The sequence below is a fragment of the Oncorhynchus mykiss genome, chromosome 25, assembly GCF_013265735.2.
Source record: "Oncorhynchus mykiss isolate Arlee chromosome 25, USDA_OmykA_1.1, whole genome shotgun sequence".
In the NCBI taxonomy this organism is placed as follows: Eukaryota; Metazoa; Chordata; class Actinopteri; order Salmoniformes; family Salmonidae; genus Oncorhynchus; species Oncorhynchus mykiss.
Genome location: NC_048589.1, coordinates 16,571,028 through 16,583,537, shown reverse-complemented (window position 1 = coordinate 16,583,537; position 12,510 = coordinate 16,571,028). Strand labels below are relative to the sequence as shown.

The following is a 12,510-nucleotide window of genomic DNA, read 5'->3' as shown; positions in this document are numbered from 1 at the left end:
CTTAAATAAAAACGTACGTTTCAATTGCACTATTTTATAATAGTAAAAAAATTGAAAAGAGAATTTAGAGCTATGTTACGTAATCACTATGGGCATACAGTGTAAGCTGTAACCACTCACTGTCTGCATCTCTCTGGCATAGTAGAGGGAAACCTTTGGTTAGAGGATTGTTTCTTGACTTTCCATTTCCACGAGACAGTCACATGAGATCACAAGTGTCATACGACTTGCTTTTGTTTTCTTTTTCTACCCTTTGTAAAAAAATATATATCATGACTAGAGCATCAGAATGTATAGCATGATATAAGTAACGTTTCTGACAATGTTTACATTCATCTTTATTAACATGTGGTCAGTACATGGGAATGGAAGGTTAAAACAAATGCCTGATAAATGTCATGCAAAAAGTTTCATAAAATACAGCTGTAGTACTTTCCATAATGGTATACCATTGTTTACAATAACAATATAATTCAGATATGGCTGAGATACTTAAGTTGCTAAAAAGCATATCAACTGTAGGAGTGCCTTGGAAGTCCAACCATTTTCACTCATGCCCTGTGACTCAGAAACGGTCTCAAAAGTAATAAACAGAGGGAGGTGTTGGTGTCATGATGTGCAATCTCATTGCAAAAAAATGTCTCATCTCCAGTGTAGTAACCCCAAGCACAGGAGAACCTGCTGGTGACCTAGATTGCTCCCAGCACAGCTGCAGAAGTCTGAGAGGTGGAGGGATGAGTGATTGGGTAACAGAAGAAAGGGGAAACAGAGTGAGGGAAGTAGGACAGAGAGCAATAGTCAATAAACTGTAAAATTGAGAAGATGCTGAATCATTTTGTTGCAACGCCAGAGATGTGGCCCTTATTGATATGTGCTGTTGGGTGTGTAAAGAAGACAGATCAATGCAACAGACAGGGCTGTCAATTATCATCCAGAGAACATGGCATGGTACTCCCACGTTGCTTACTTGTGTATAGACATTATATGAATGAAAAAAGGTGTGTACAGCAGTAGTTATATAGGATGAGTCTTGGCTAGAATACAGCATATACATATGAAGTGGGTAAAACAGTATGTACATTTTATTAAAGTGACCAGTGTTCAATGACTATGTAGATAGGGCAGCAGTCCCTAAGGTGCAGGGTAGAGTACCGGGTGGAAGCCAGCTGGTACCAAATAAAATGTTATTGGTCACATACAGTACACATGGTTAGCAGATGTTATTGCGAGTGTAGTGAAATGCTTGTGCTTCTAGTTCCGACAGAGCAGCAATATCTAACAAGTAATCTAACAATTCCACAACAACCTAATACACACAAATCTAAGTAAATAATAAGGTACTGGGCGGAGGCTACTTAACAGTCTGATGGCCTGGAAATAGAAGCTGTTTTTCAGTCTCTCCGTCCCAGCTTTGATGCACCTGAACTGTCTCCGCCCTCTAGATGGTAGCCGGGTGATACATCATAATAAAAGGTAATACATTTTAAAAGTTAAAATCCAAATCTTTATGACAAGGCCCACAGAAATCCTATTGAATTAATATAGATTCTACATGTAATTTGATGATTAAGCACATGCATACATAGGAGGTCCCGTACTGGGAAGAAATTACATTACTTTCACCCCTGCTTATTATCAGAAAATGTCGCTGTAGTGATAAACCTTCCATTAGAAGTGTTAATATCTATCAGTATTAACACAGGAATAAGGTCAAAAGTACACTGTGTGAGTTGACAAAATAATTATATTCAACTAGGTAGAGATGCATGCTACTGCCTCACAGAGCTAAATGTGAGACAGGTTTCTGAAAGTGTATTTGAAACCAATGTCTATGACAGTATAAGTGATGTAACCTGGTAATGTTGGTTAATGTGGATATGTACTGGATAGACCAGAGCTGCAATGATCTGGAACACAAGTCACTGAGGTTACACCTCTAGTGTGTTCTGGTTGGCCCTCTGGATGCAGTTGAACACTTGCTCCTTGTCACTGTACATGGTAGGGTACTGCCCAGGAGGAGATACAAAAAGACAGTGATAAGGAGCTCAGAGAAATATGGTAGTTGTGCCAGAAATTAGGGATAGTATAGTATCTGTGTACCACAACTGCATAATCATCATTACGCTTCTAACACACCGACAGCGTAATTGTGCAAAATAGTATGAAGCATCATCTGGATATGTATGCAACAGAAGTTCAACATTCACCTTCTGCTACCATTTCTGTCAAGCTGTCTACACATACAGTGCATGTTTGACGTATGCACCACACCGAACGCACTGCCTCTGCAACGCAATGCTGCAAGGCAAACGCAGCATTTCATTGGAAATTAATGTCCTTCTGGTGTACCAAAATGCAATGATGCTGTCGGTGTGTTCGAAGCGTTATACCCTGACTATACATTGTTGGCATCGCGTGTGCGAGCATTGCAAAATAAATGTAGATATCTATATTATTCAATTATTGCACCCACACTGCTCACGCGTGTCAACGAGCATCTGCGTTGCCAAGTGCTAAAATAGAAGTCAGTTCTATTTGTGATGCAGATCCCGCTGCAAGTCCTGCCTATCCCATCTCCTCATTGGTTTATAGAAGCAGATAACCAATGAGGAGATGGCACGTGGGTATACCCACGTGGGTGATTGAAAGACGAACTGTGTTGTCAGTTGTGGTAATACTATGAAAGTTTAGATGCCAATCACCATATAAATTCAAAGAAGAATAAGCCTGGACGGAGGAGAGATGACTAGAAATGATTCAGTTGACCATTTTATGTGTGGATTAATTGTCGGAGGACCTTGTGCATTTCTGGTAAAATTACTCAATGTTTATATCCCAGGACAAATTAGCTAGCAACAGCAAGCTAGCTAAATAGGACAAGTTAGCTAGCTAGCTAATTTGCCATAACTGTTTAATGCTTTTTGGCCTGTCCCCAAATTTATGTAATTGGTTCTGAGTTTGTTTTGATATTTTAACCTGCTGTCTTGATCACGTTTGTGGGGGCACAAAATCAATTTGCGCATGATGGCGGCCGGTTTGGGTACAGTGTAATACTTGACATAAAGGGAAACAAATGTACATATACCACATGAATCATCAAGTGTCCTGTATTTATACTGCACTAGCAAGTTCACTTATGCGTTTTTCTTGCCCCATTCAAGTCTACTCATGTCTGGCAAGAAGTGACTGACTGACATTGCATGAAGCTCCCAATTAGAGCAGGATTTGATTATTATTTTTTTTTAATTGTATGTATTTAACTAGGCAAGTCAGTTCAGAACAAATTCTTATTTACAATGATAGCCTAACCCTGCCAAACCCTAACAACACTGGGCAAATTGTGCGCTGCCCTATAGGACTCCCAATAACGGCCAGTTGTGATACAGCCTAGAATCAAACCAGGGTCTGTAGTGACACCTCTAGCGCCGAGAGAGTGCCCTAGACCACTGTACCACTCGGGAGCCTCAGATCATTGGGCTATGTTCCAGGTGGTTTACAGGGCTAAAATATACTGTAGCGACCCGCACAGACAGCTGTGTGTTATGTGTTAGGCTAGTAGGTGGTTGTGTTGTACTTACCAGTACCCAGTGTTCGCGGGGTCCGACATGCAAATCAACCTGCTATCTGCCAATCACAAGAATGCCTGGAATGTTCTGATGCCGGGCATCCTGGCGGTTGGCGGAGTGGCGTGGAGGGGGGTTGGGCAGGGGGATGGAGCCTTGGAAGTTAAGACCAGGTTTAGCCTTTGTTCTCTCTCTTACGTCTGGGCTTCACAAGAGAAGGTCACGATTGGCTTGTGGATTATCTTTCATTTATTTGGCGTGGGCTACGGCCAAACAGTAGCATGTGTAAAGTTGGTTTAATAAACCGTCAATTCGTAAACTGAATCCTCTGCCTAGCTACCGTAGGTGTGAACGGGGGTTGAAAATGCGTCGAGGGAATCTGAAAGTGAAGGTGGAGGTAGGGGATGATTATGGCCAAGGATGTGCGTGTGCATGGACGTCGAAGGATCTGGCTGAGGAGATCACCAGGGCGTCGGAGCCCAGAGGCCGCTTGAGGGAGGACGTTAGAGTGATGGCGGCTGAAGCCGGCATGAGTCCTTCGTCGACTGTGTTTCGCGCGGGTTCTGGTGGGCGGACCGAAGGGGTGACGTCGACACAGCGGGACGAGGAAAACTGCATTCTCCACTAACAGAGGACACTGGCAGTTCAAGGTACTGTGCAACGCCCCAGCTACTTTTGAGCGTTTGATGGACAGCATCCCCCGACAGCAGTGTCTGGTAGAGAGCTTCCTGGGCCTGGCCATGTACTACAGGAGGTTTGTACGGGGTTTGTACGGGGCTTCACTTGGACAGTGGAGTGTGAGGAGGCGTTCAACCCCCTGAAACGTGCACTGATCGAGGCCCCCGTGCTCGCCCCCCCTGACCTCACCTTGCCCTTTATCCTGGACACAGACGCGGGCATGGGTGGGGTGCTGGCCCAGGTGGGGCCAGAGGGGGAGAGAGTGGTGGCGTACTTCAGCAAAACATTTGACAAACATGAGCGCCGCTACTGTGTAACCCGGCGGGAGCTCTTGGCTGTTGTGGCTTCCGTCAAACACTTCAAGTACTACCTGGGTGGCCTGCCCTTTACTGTAAGGACTGACCACTCTGCTCTCCAGTGGCTCATGTCGATCAGAGAGCCAGAGGGGCAGGGGGCACGCTGGTTGGAGAAGCTTCAGCCGTATGACTTCGCAGTGGTGCACAGGGCAGGGGCACTCCAACGCCGACGCCATGTCCCGTCGGCCCTGTACTGCAGATGGCTGCCGCCACTGTGAGCTGTGTGCAGAGGGGGTCTGTGCCACAGTGTGTCGGGCGAGCGGGCCTGTCTGCTGTGAGCTGCAGACTGTCGACGTGGCTGAATGGGGGCAGCAGCAGGGACGGGACACAGACCTACAGCCAGTGCTACAGTGGGTAGAGGCGCAAGTGAGGCCACCATGGGAAGAGATGACAGCGCTCTCACTCGCGACCAAAGGGTTGTGGTCAAAGTTTGAGAGACTGCGGCTGGCTGATGGCGTGCTACAGCGGGCATGGAAGGAGTCAGCTACGGGAGAGGAGAGGTGCCAGGTGGTGGTCCCAAAAGCATTGTGGGAGGCTGTGCTCCAGAGTACTCATGGGGGGGTGGGGACTGGACACTTTGGGGTCACAAAAACACTCCGCCGCCACCGTCAGGGCTTTTACTGGGGGCAGCAGAAGAGGGATGTGGAGGACTTTTGTCGCCGCTGTGACAACTGCACAACGAGAAAGGGCCCCCCAGGCCACTCTCATGCTCAGCTCCAACAGTTCCCAGTGGAGTTTCCCATGGAGAGGGTGGGAGTGGATATAGTTGGGCCGTTCTCCACCACAGACAGTGGAAACCGCTGGGTGCTCACGGCCATGGACTATTTCCCAAAATGGCCCGAGCCCTATGCTCTGCCTGATCAGGAGGCAGAGACCATTGTCGACGCCCTGACAGCGGGGATGTTCAGCAGGTTTGGAGCTGCAGAGTCCATCCACAGCGACCAAGGCAGAAACTTTGAGTCCTGTGTGTTCGCCACCATGTGTGAGAGGCTGAGTATGCACAAGACCCGCACTACTCCTCTCCATCCTCAAAGTGATGGCCTTGTGGAGCGCTTCAACAAAATGCTTGGACAGCAGCTGGCCGTCGTCTCTTCCAAACACCAGCGTCACTGGGACAAGCACCTGCCTATGGTCCTCATGGCATGCCGCTCCGCTGTCTAAGACTTCACCTCCTGCACGCCTGCCCTCCTCATGCTGGGGAGAGAGATCCGCTCCCCTGCGGAGATGGCGTTTGGCCGGCCCCTGGATAGACCTCATGTTCCCCCTCATGTTCCCCCGTATGCCCGGAGACTCCAGGACCGCCCGGAGACTCCAGGACCGCCCGGAGACAGCCCACACCTTCGCCAGAGAGCAGCTGGTGAATGCAGGTGAGGCAGAAGAGGAACTATGACGTGCACACCCGGGAAAGGCACTTTGTGGCTGGGGAGCTGGTCTGGGTCTACAGCCCCCTAAGGAAAAAAGGCAGATGCCACAAGTTGGACAGTCACTGGGTGGGAGCCTGCAGTGTCCTGGAGAGAGTAGGGGAGGTTGTTTACTGGGTGCAGCTTCCTCCCAGGGGGAGAAAGGTGACACTGCACCGGGACAGGTTAGCCCCATACAGAGGGGCATCTTCTCCCCAAACCCCAGGAACCCCCACAATTCCCCTCTCTGGGGATGACATTCTCCAGGCACCCACCCCCAGGTGCCGCAGACAAGGCTCCAGACAGCCCACTCCCCCTGTGTCAACGCGTGGTTCCCCAGAGCCACGGACTGTATTACCCGTTCCCGCTTTCTTGTCCCCCATATCCCTGCCTTCATCCCCTGGTTCCCAGAGGGGCACTCTGCGACCATCACGGCCACGCAGGCAAAGGAGACCTCCGGGTCGCTTCAGAGACCTAGTTTGTTCCCTCGGGAACGAGGGACTTTGTGGTGGGGGGGCTGTGTAGCGACCAGCACAGACAGCCGTGTGTTATGTGTTAGGCTAGTAGGTGGTTGTGTTGTACTTACCAGTACCCAGTGTTCGATGCCTTGATTGTTCTGATGCCAGGCATCCTGGCGCTTGGCAGAGTGGCGTGGAGGGGGGTTGGGCAGGGGGATGGAGCATTGGAAGTTAAGACCAGGTTTAGGCTTTGTTCTCTCTCTTATGTCTGGGCTTCACAAGAGAAGGTCACGATTGGCTTGTGGGTTATCTTTCATTTATTTGGCGTGGGCTACGGCCAAACAGTAGCCTGTGTAAAGTTGGTTTAATAAACCGACATTTTGTAAACTCATTACAATACGTATATGGCATTGCAGTTATTCAATTTTCGCTCCATTTGACAGTTACATTATTTACTTACGTCACATCGTATTTCTTTCTGTCAGCTCCAACTTTATTACTGAGAACTCAACATGATCCAGCTATTAAATTATGTAAATATGACATATCCGAAGCTTGATGACACCAGCTCTCGATTTTCCATTACAAAAGAATAAAGGAAAATCCCAACTAACCTCCGTGTGTAAACTGCGTTTGAGTTCTAGTCGGAACTACAGTACTCAAATGTCCGACTTGTTAACTGGTTTAACGCGACACGTGTATAACTACAACCGGACATTTAGCAAGTCGGACATTTCCGGATGTCCCAGTTCCGACTAGTATGTAAACACAACATTTTTATTTAACTAGGCAAGTCCGTTAAGAACAAATTATTATTTACAAAGACAACCCACTGTTCCTAGGCTAACTTCCTTGTTCAGATTTTTAACTTGTCATCTCGGGGATTTGATCTAGCAACCTTTCTAACCTCTAGGCTGCCATGCTTATGCTGAGGCTAAATAAAGGTTGAATAAAAATAAATCCATCAAAATGGTACATAGTATGCTGTTTTCTCGCGATTATTTTCTCGTTGTGTTTAGTACGCTCCATATGTTTTATACAGTCTACTGATCTATACTGCCATATGGTTTGCTTGCCAGTAAACAGAGCCAAAATAATGTTTTACTGCAACTCCAGTGTATTGAAGGTTTACAAAATCACCTGTTCAGCTCACTTCGCCGTCCTGTGAAAAGAGTGTAGACTATGCGCAGTGCCTGTAGCAAACTGACCCTCGTGCACAAGCGGAACTTTTTAAACTGGGTGGAATTTTCCACAGCGACACTCGATGACGTAGAGATTTTGTGTGGCTAGTTGTTTGGTCAAGCAATAGACAGATTGATTTCAGCCGTCGACGTTTTCATCTACATTTCATTCTGTATTTAACCATTTGCTAGGTTTCTCTACGAAAATTGCATTGAAACATTTAAATGTTATCTCGAAATTGATTGAATTTCATTACATAATCTAGTTTACGAGCAGAATCGGATTCCTAGCGCCGAGTCGACTAAATTCAACGTAAATTCGCATTACGGTAAGTCGCATGCGGGTAAGCTATAATTAGACTATGAAATACTGTAAAGACCATAGAGGTAATTATTTGATAAAACGTTATATCCTGTCCAACCGCATTCAGAAATTGACATAATAGTAAGTTTACAACAACGTCTAGCTAACTACTAGCAAGACAACAGCTACAGTTGTAAGTTAGCTATAGATACTGTAACTTACCTAGCTAACGTTAGTTCTTCCAATATGGAATTTTCCACAGTTCTAACTAATCCTACTCCCAACAGTTGTCAGTATAGTTACGCAATTTTGTCGGAGGTATCAAATCATTGTTATGCAATTTCAGGCAGACCCTATTTAAAAACATTGATGAGAAGTTACACAATACGCATGTTTATGGTAATTAACGTTAGATATCTTAACAATTGTACACAATTGTTTAATAGGCTAACTCCTTCCAATAACATAAATTGGATAGTCATTTGCTTTTATTTTATGTTTTTATTATAGATGCACACCAAGAAGACTGACGGGAAGGATTCACATGTTCAAATGGCCCATGCCCCTCTGAGTGAAGGGCTAAGTTTGATCTTTGATCAGGATGCCCAATCCAGCTCTTCCTGTTCTCGTTACCCATCTAGAAGTAGTCATACCAGTAGCCAGTCCTCTGGCTCTAGACGACAACTTAAGCGAAATAATGCTCGTAGGGGACGTCACAGGTCCTCCACCAGTTCTTCGTCCTCCAGATCATCCCACTCATCCAACAGCAGCACTCGGACCCGTCCCAGGTCCCGGTCACACCCGCGCTGCCAAAGAGCCTCCTCCAGCTCACGCTGCTGCCGTCAACATCAACAGGCACATGGACATAGGCGCCACCGCTCACCATCACGCTGTTACAGGGCACACTCGCGCTCCTACAGCCCTTCCTCTTCCCCAGACAGGCCAAACCGCCACAGTTCCCGCTCCAGGTCAGCCAGCTGGAGCAGGGTTCATAGGGGGTTTGTGGGCAGGTACAAGTGCACGTTTTCTGGATCACCCAACAGAAGCCACAAGACCTACACGAGCCGCTCCACATCTTCAGGACAATCATTTGTCAGCCTCCATATAGAGAGTAAGGCTTATGCTTATGTTTATACACTGCTCAAAAAAATAAAGGGAACGTTAAAATAACACATCCTAGATCTGAATGAATGAAATATTCTCATTAAATACTTTTTTCTTTACAACAAAATCACACATTATCAATGGAAATAAAATGTATCAACCCATGGAGGTCTGGATTCGGAGTCACACTCAAAATTAAAGTGGAAAACCACACTACAGGCTGATCCAACTTTGATGTAAGGTCCTTAAAACAAGTCAAAATGAGGCTCAGTAGTGTGTGGCCTCCACGTGCCTGTATGACCTCCCTACAATGCCTGGGCATGCTCCTGATGAGGTGGCGGATGGTCTCCTGAGGGATCTCCTCCCAGACCTGGACTAAAGCATCCGCCAACTCCTGGACAGTCTATGGTGCAACGTGGCGTTGGTGGATGGAGCGAGACATGATGTCCCAGATGTGCTCAATTGGATTCAGGTCTGGGGAACGGGCGGGCCAGTCCATAGCATCAATGCCTTCCTCTTGCAGGAACCGCTGACACACTCCAGCCACATGAGGTCTAGCATTGTCTTGCATTAGGAGGAACCCAGGGCCAACCACACCAGCATATGGTCTCACAAGGGGTCTGAGGATCTCATCTCGGTACCTAATGGCAGTCAGGCTACCTCTGGCGAGCACATGGAGGGCTGTGCGGCCCCCCCCAAAGAAATGCCACTCCACACCATGACTGACCCACCGTCAAACCGGTCATGCTGGAGGATGTTGCAGGCAGCAGAACGTTCTCCATGGCGTCTCCAGACTCACGTCTGTCACGTGCTCAGTGTGAACCTGCTTTCATCTGTGAAGAGCACAGGGTGCCAGTGACGAATTTGCCAATCTTGGTGTTCTCTGGCAAATGCCAAACGTCCTGCACGGTGTTGGGCTGTAAGCACAACCCCCACCTGTGGATGTCGGGCCCTCATACCACCCTCATGGAGTCTGTTTCTGACCGTTTGAGCAGACACATGCACATTTGTGGCCTGCTGGAGGTCATTTTGCAGGGCTGTGGCAGTGCTCCTCCTGCTCCTCCTTGCACAGAGGCGGAGGTAGCGGTCCTGCTGCTGGGTTGTTGCCCTCCTACGGCCTCCTCCACGTCTCCTGATGTACTGGCTTGTCTCCTGGTAGCGCCTCCATGCTCTGGACACTACGCTGACAGACACAGCAAACCTTCTTGCCACATCTCGCATTGATGTGCCATCCTGGATGAGCTGCACTACCTGAGCCAGTTGTGTGGGTTGTAGACTCCGTCTCATGCTACCACTAGAGTGAAAGCACCGCCAGCATTCAAAAGTGACCAAAACATCAGCCAGGAAGCATAGGAACGGAGAAGTGGTCTGTGGTCCCCACCTGCAGAACCACTCCTTTATTGGGGGTGTCTTGCTAAATGCCTATAATTTCCACCTGTTGTCTATACCATTTGCACAACAGCATGTGAAATGCATTGTCAATCAGTGTTGCTTCCTAAGTGGACAGTTTGATTTCACAGAAGTGTAATTGACTTGGAGTTACATTGTGTTTTTTAAGTGTTCCCTTTATTTTTTTGAGCAGTGTATATATAACTTTTCATTTTCCTAGAAGTTAATAGACTTACAATCAGCAGTAGACCTCTTTGTGTTGATTTAAATATGTCCTGTTTTCTTTCCTCAGAAAAGGGGGAACTCAGGACTACGAATGCCACCCAGGCACTGGGGATGGAGCAACTGGACCTTCCTGAGAGTGTGACGCCCATCCTGGAGGAGCAGCAACTGAAAACCGGACTAGCCACACCAGAACCAGAGGAACGGGTGAGACCAGAGCCACTCCCTCAAAATAGTTTATCACAGGTGGGTGTTCAGGGAGATTTGATCATGTTGAACATACCGTCTATGAACATGACACACACAGAAGAAGCCTAGCAATTGAAATTGCTCAAAGTTCTGTTGTTGACGTCATAACCGTACCACCTAGGCCATTTTAAAACAGTCTGGAGATCTTTCCCTACCATGTAGTCTGAACTTCAGGACTTCTGATTCTGTCTTCTGTGAAACTGCTTGTCTGTTAACCTTGCACCTGTCAGAGAACACACTTGCTCTGTTTGTATTTATTCCTGTTTTTGTAGATCTCATGAGTTGTCTTCTCTCCACGGCCCCTCGGATTAGGAGAATAAGAGGGCAGTCATGTGACTTGGGTGATGTCATTGCGTTTGCGTGAAAAGGTTATCTGATTAATCTTATCATGCTCACAATGCCAATGCAAGAACAGTAGCAGGAATTGTCCAGCAATGGTACACTTAAATTATCTCACTGACCAATTCAGTTTGTAATGTCCCAAATCCTCACCTATGCTATTTTCTCACACAGATGGATAGATACAATTAAAACATACTGACAATGCTCCACATTGATAGAAATACATTTTTAGAACTCTGAATATGTGTGTTTACTTACAGTTGAAATGGGAACATTGTTATTTAGCAGAGTCTCCCTCCTACTCTCTGAAGAAGCGCAGGCGTTTGGACTGCGTTATTGTGACTATTCCTGACAAGAGAACTTTAAACAGATGGCCAACTCCCTCCGTCCGTATGCCAAAGATAAGTTGGTAATACACAAGTGGTGTTCTGGATGGGGTTTGGAAAACTGCACCATCATGCCACTCAAAGGATTTTTCTTTCTATAGTGTTTTGTTTGTTCTTAAAGCTACCCTTGTAAAAATCACATAATGAACAGATGCCTAGCTTTGACATCAATGAAGCAAGGGTGCATGGGAACTGCAGTTTGTTGAAACTATAGACAAGTGAGCTATTGCTCATCTAGGAGAATGTATTTGTGTTGATGGGGAGACCTGAAATCAGCTGATCTGATTTTTACTCAACTGTTTTCTCTTTGCAGCAGAACAGTGACATAGAGCCCGAGGATGCACCAAGCCCTAATATGTCTCCCAAGAAAAATATGATCTCATTCAGTATTCATGTAAGTGATGCAAGTATTTAGTTTAGCAGAAAACATGTATTTGACCGTGCCTAGAATTATTTGGGCGCCACACTTAAATTCTATTCCATTTTGTGTTTCTCTTTCATTTGTTCATACAGAATTCAGTGGCCAAGCCCACAGCCATTGTTGCTTCCACCACATCAAAGGTAGCACACAGAGTGGAGAACTACACAGCGAGCAGGAACCCCTTTGGTCACTGGGTCCCAGTCAGAAAAACGGACCAATCCTCCTTTTCTCGCACTTTGCTCAAACACTAACTCGCCACATCACGCTAATGTGTCAAGGTACATGGACAATGTAAATACTGTATAATTTCTACAGTGGAGGTTTTGGTGATCTGATCTTATGGTAGAAGATTTCTTTCAGATTTGAGTTAAGTGGGAAGAACAGAATATTTCAGATGGGGTTACTTTTTTGGTGTCTAATGCTGGTTAGTGATTCAATAAAGACACTTGAAATTAAA

At 46.5% G+C, this 12,510-nt stretch overlaps 1 protein-coding gene across 31 annotated transcripts; it reads left to right on the top strand.

Annotated features, from left to right (window-relative positions):
- The first annotated feature begins 7,692 nt into the window (after nt 1-7,692).
- rsrp1 (arginine/serine-rich protein 1) lies at nt 7,693-12,510 on the top strand. 31 transcript variants are annotated; one of them, XR_002470803.2, is made up of 7 exons: nt 7,693-7,965; nt 8,451-9,051; nt 10,726-10,862; nt 11,217-11,272; nt 11,532-11,655; nt 11,946-12,026; nt 12,146-12,510. XR_002470803.2 is itself a non-coding variant. In XM_021584648.2 (5 exons), exons 2-5 carry the CDS (start codon nt 8,451-8,453, stop codon nt 12,302-12,304), a joined length of 978 nt encoding a protein of 325 aa, XP_021440323.2. In that variant the 5' UTR covers nt 7,694-7,965; the 3' UTR covers nt 12,305-12,510. The 31 variants fall into 31 exon arrangements, 2 of the variants coding, with proteins under 2 accessions (XP_021440323.2, XP_021440322.2); XR_002470811.2 differs by having other exon boundaries at nt 11,177-11,272; nt 11,535-11,655; XR_002470782.2 differs by having other exon boundaries at nt 10,726-10,901; nt 11,177-11,341.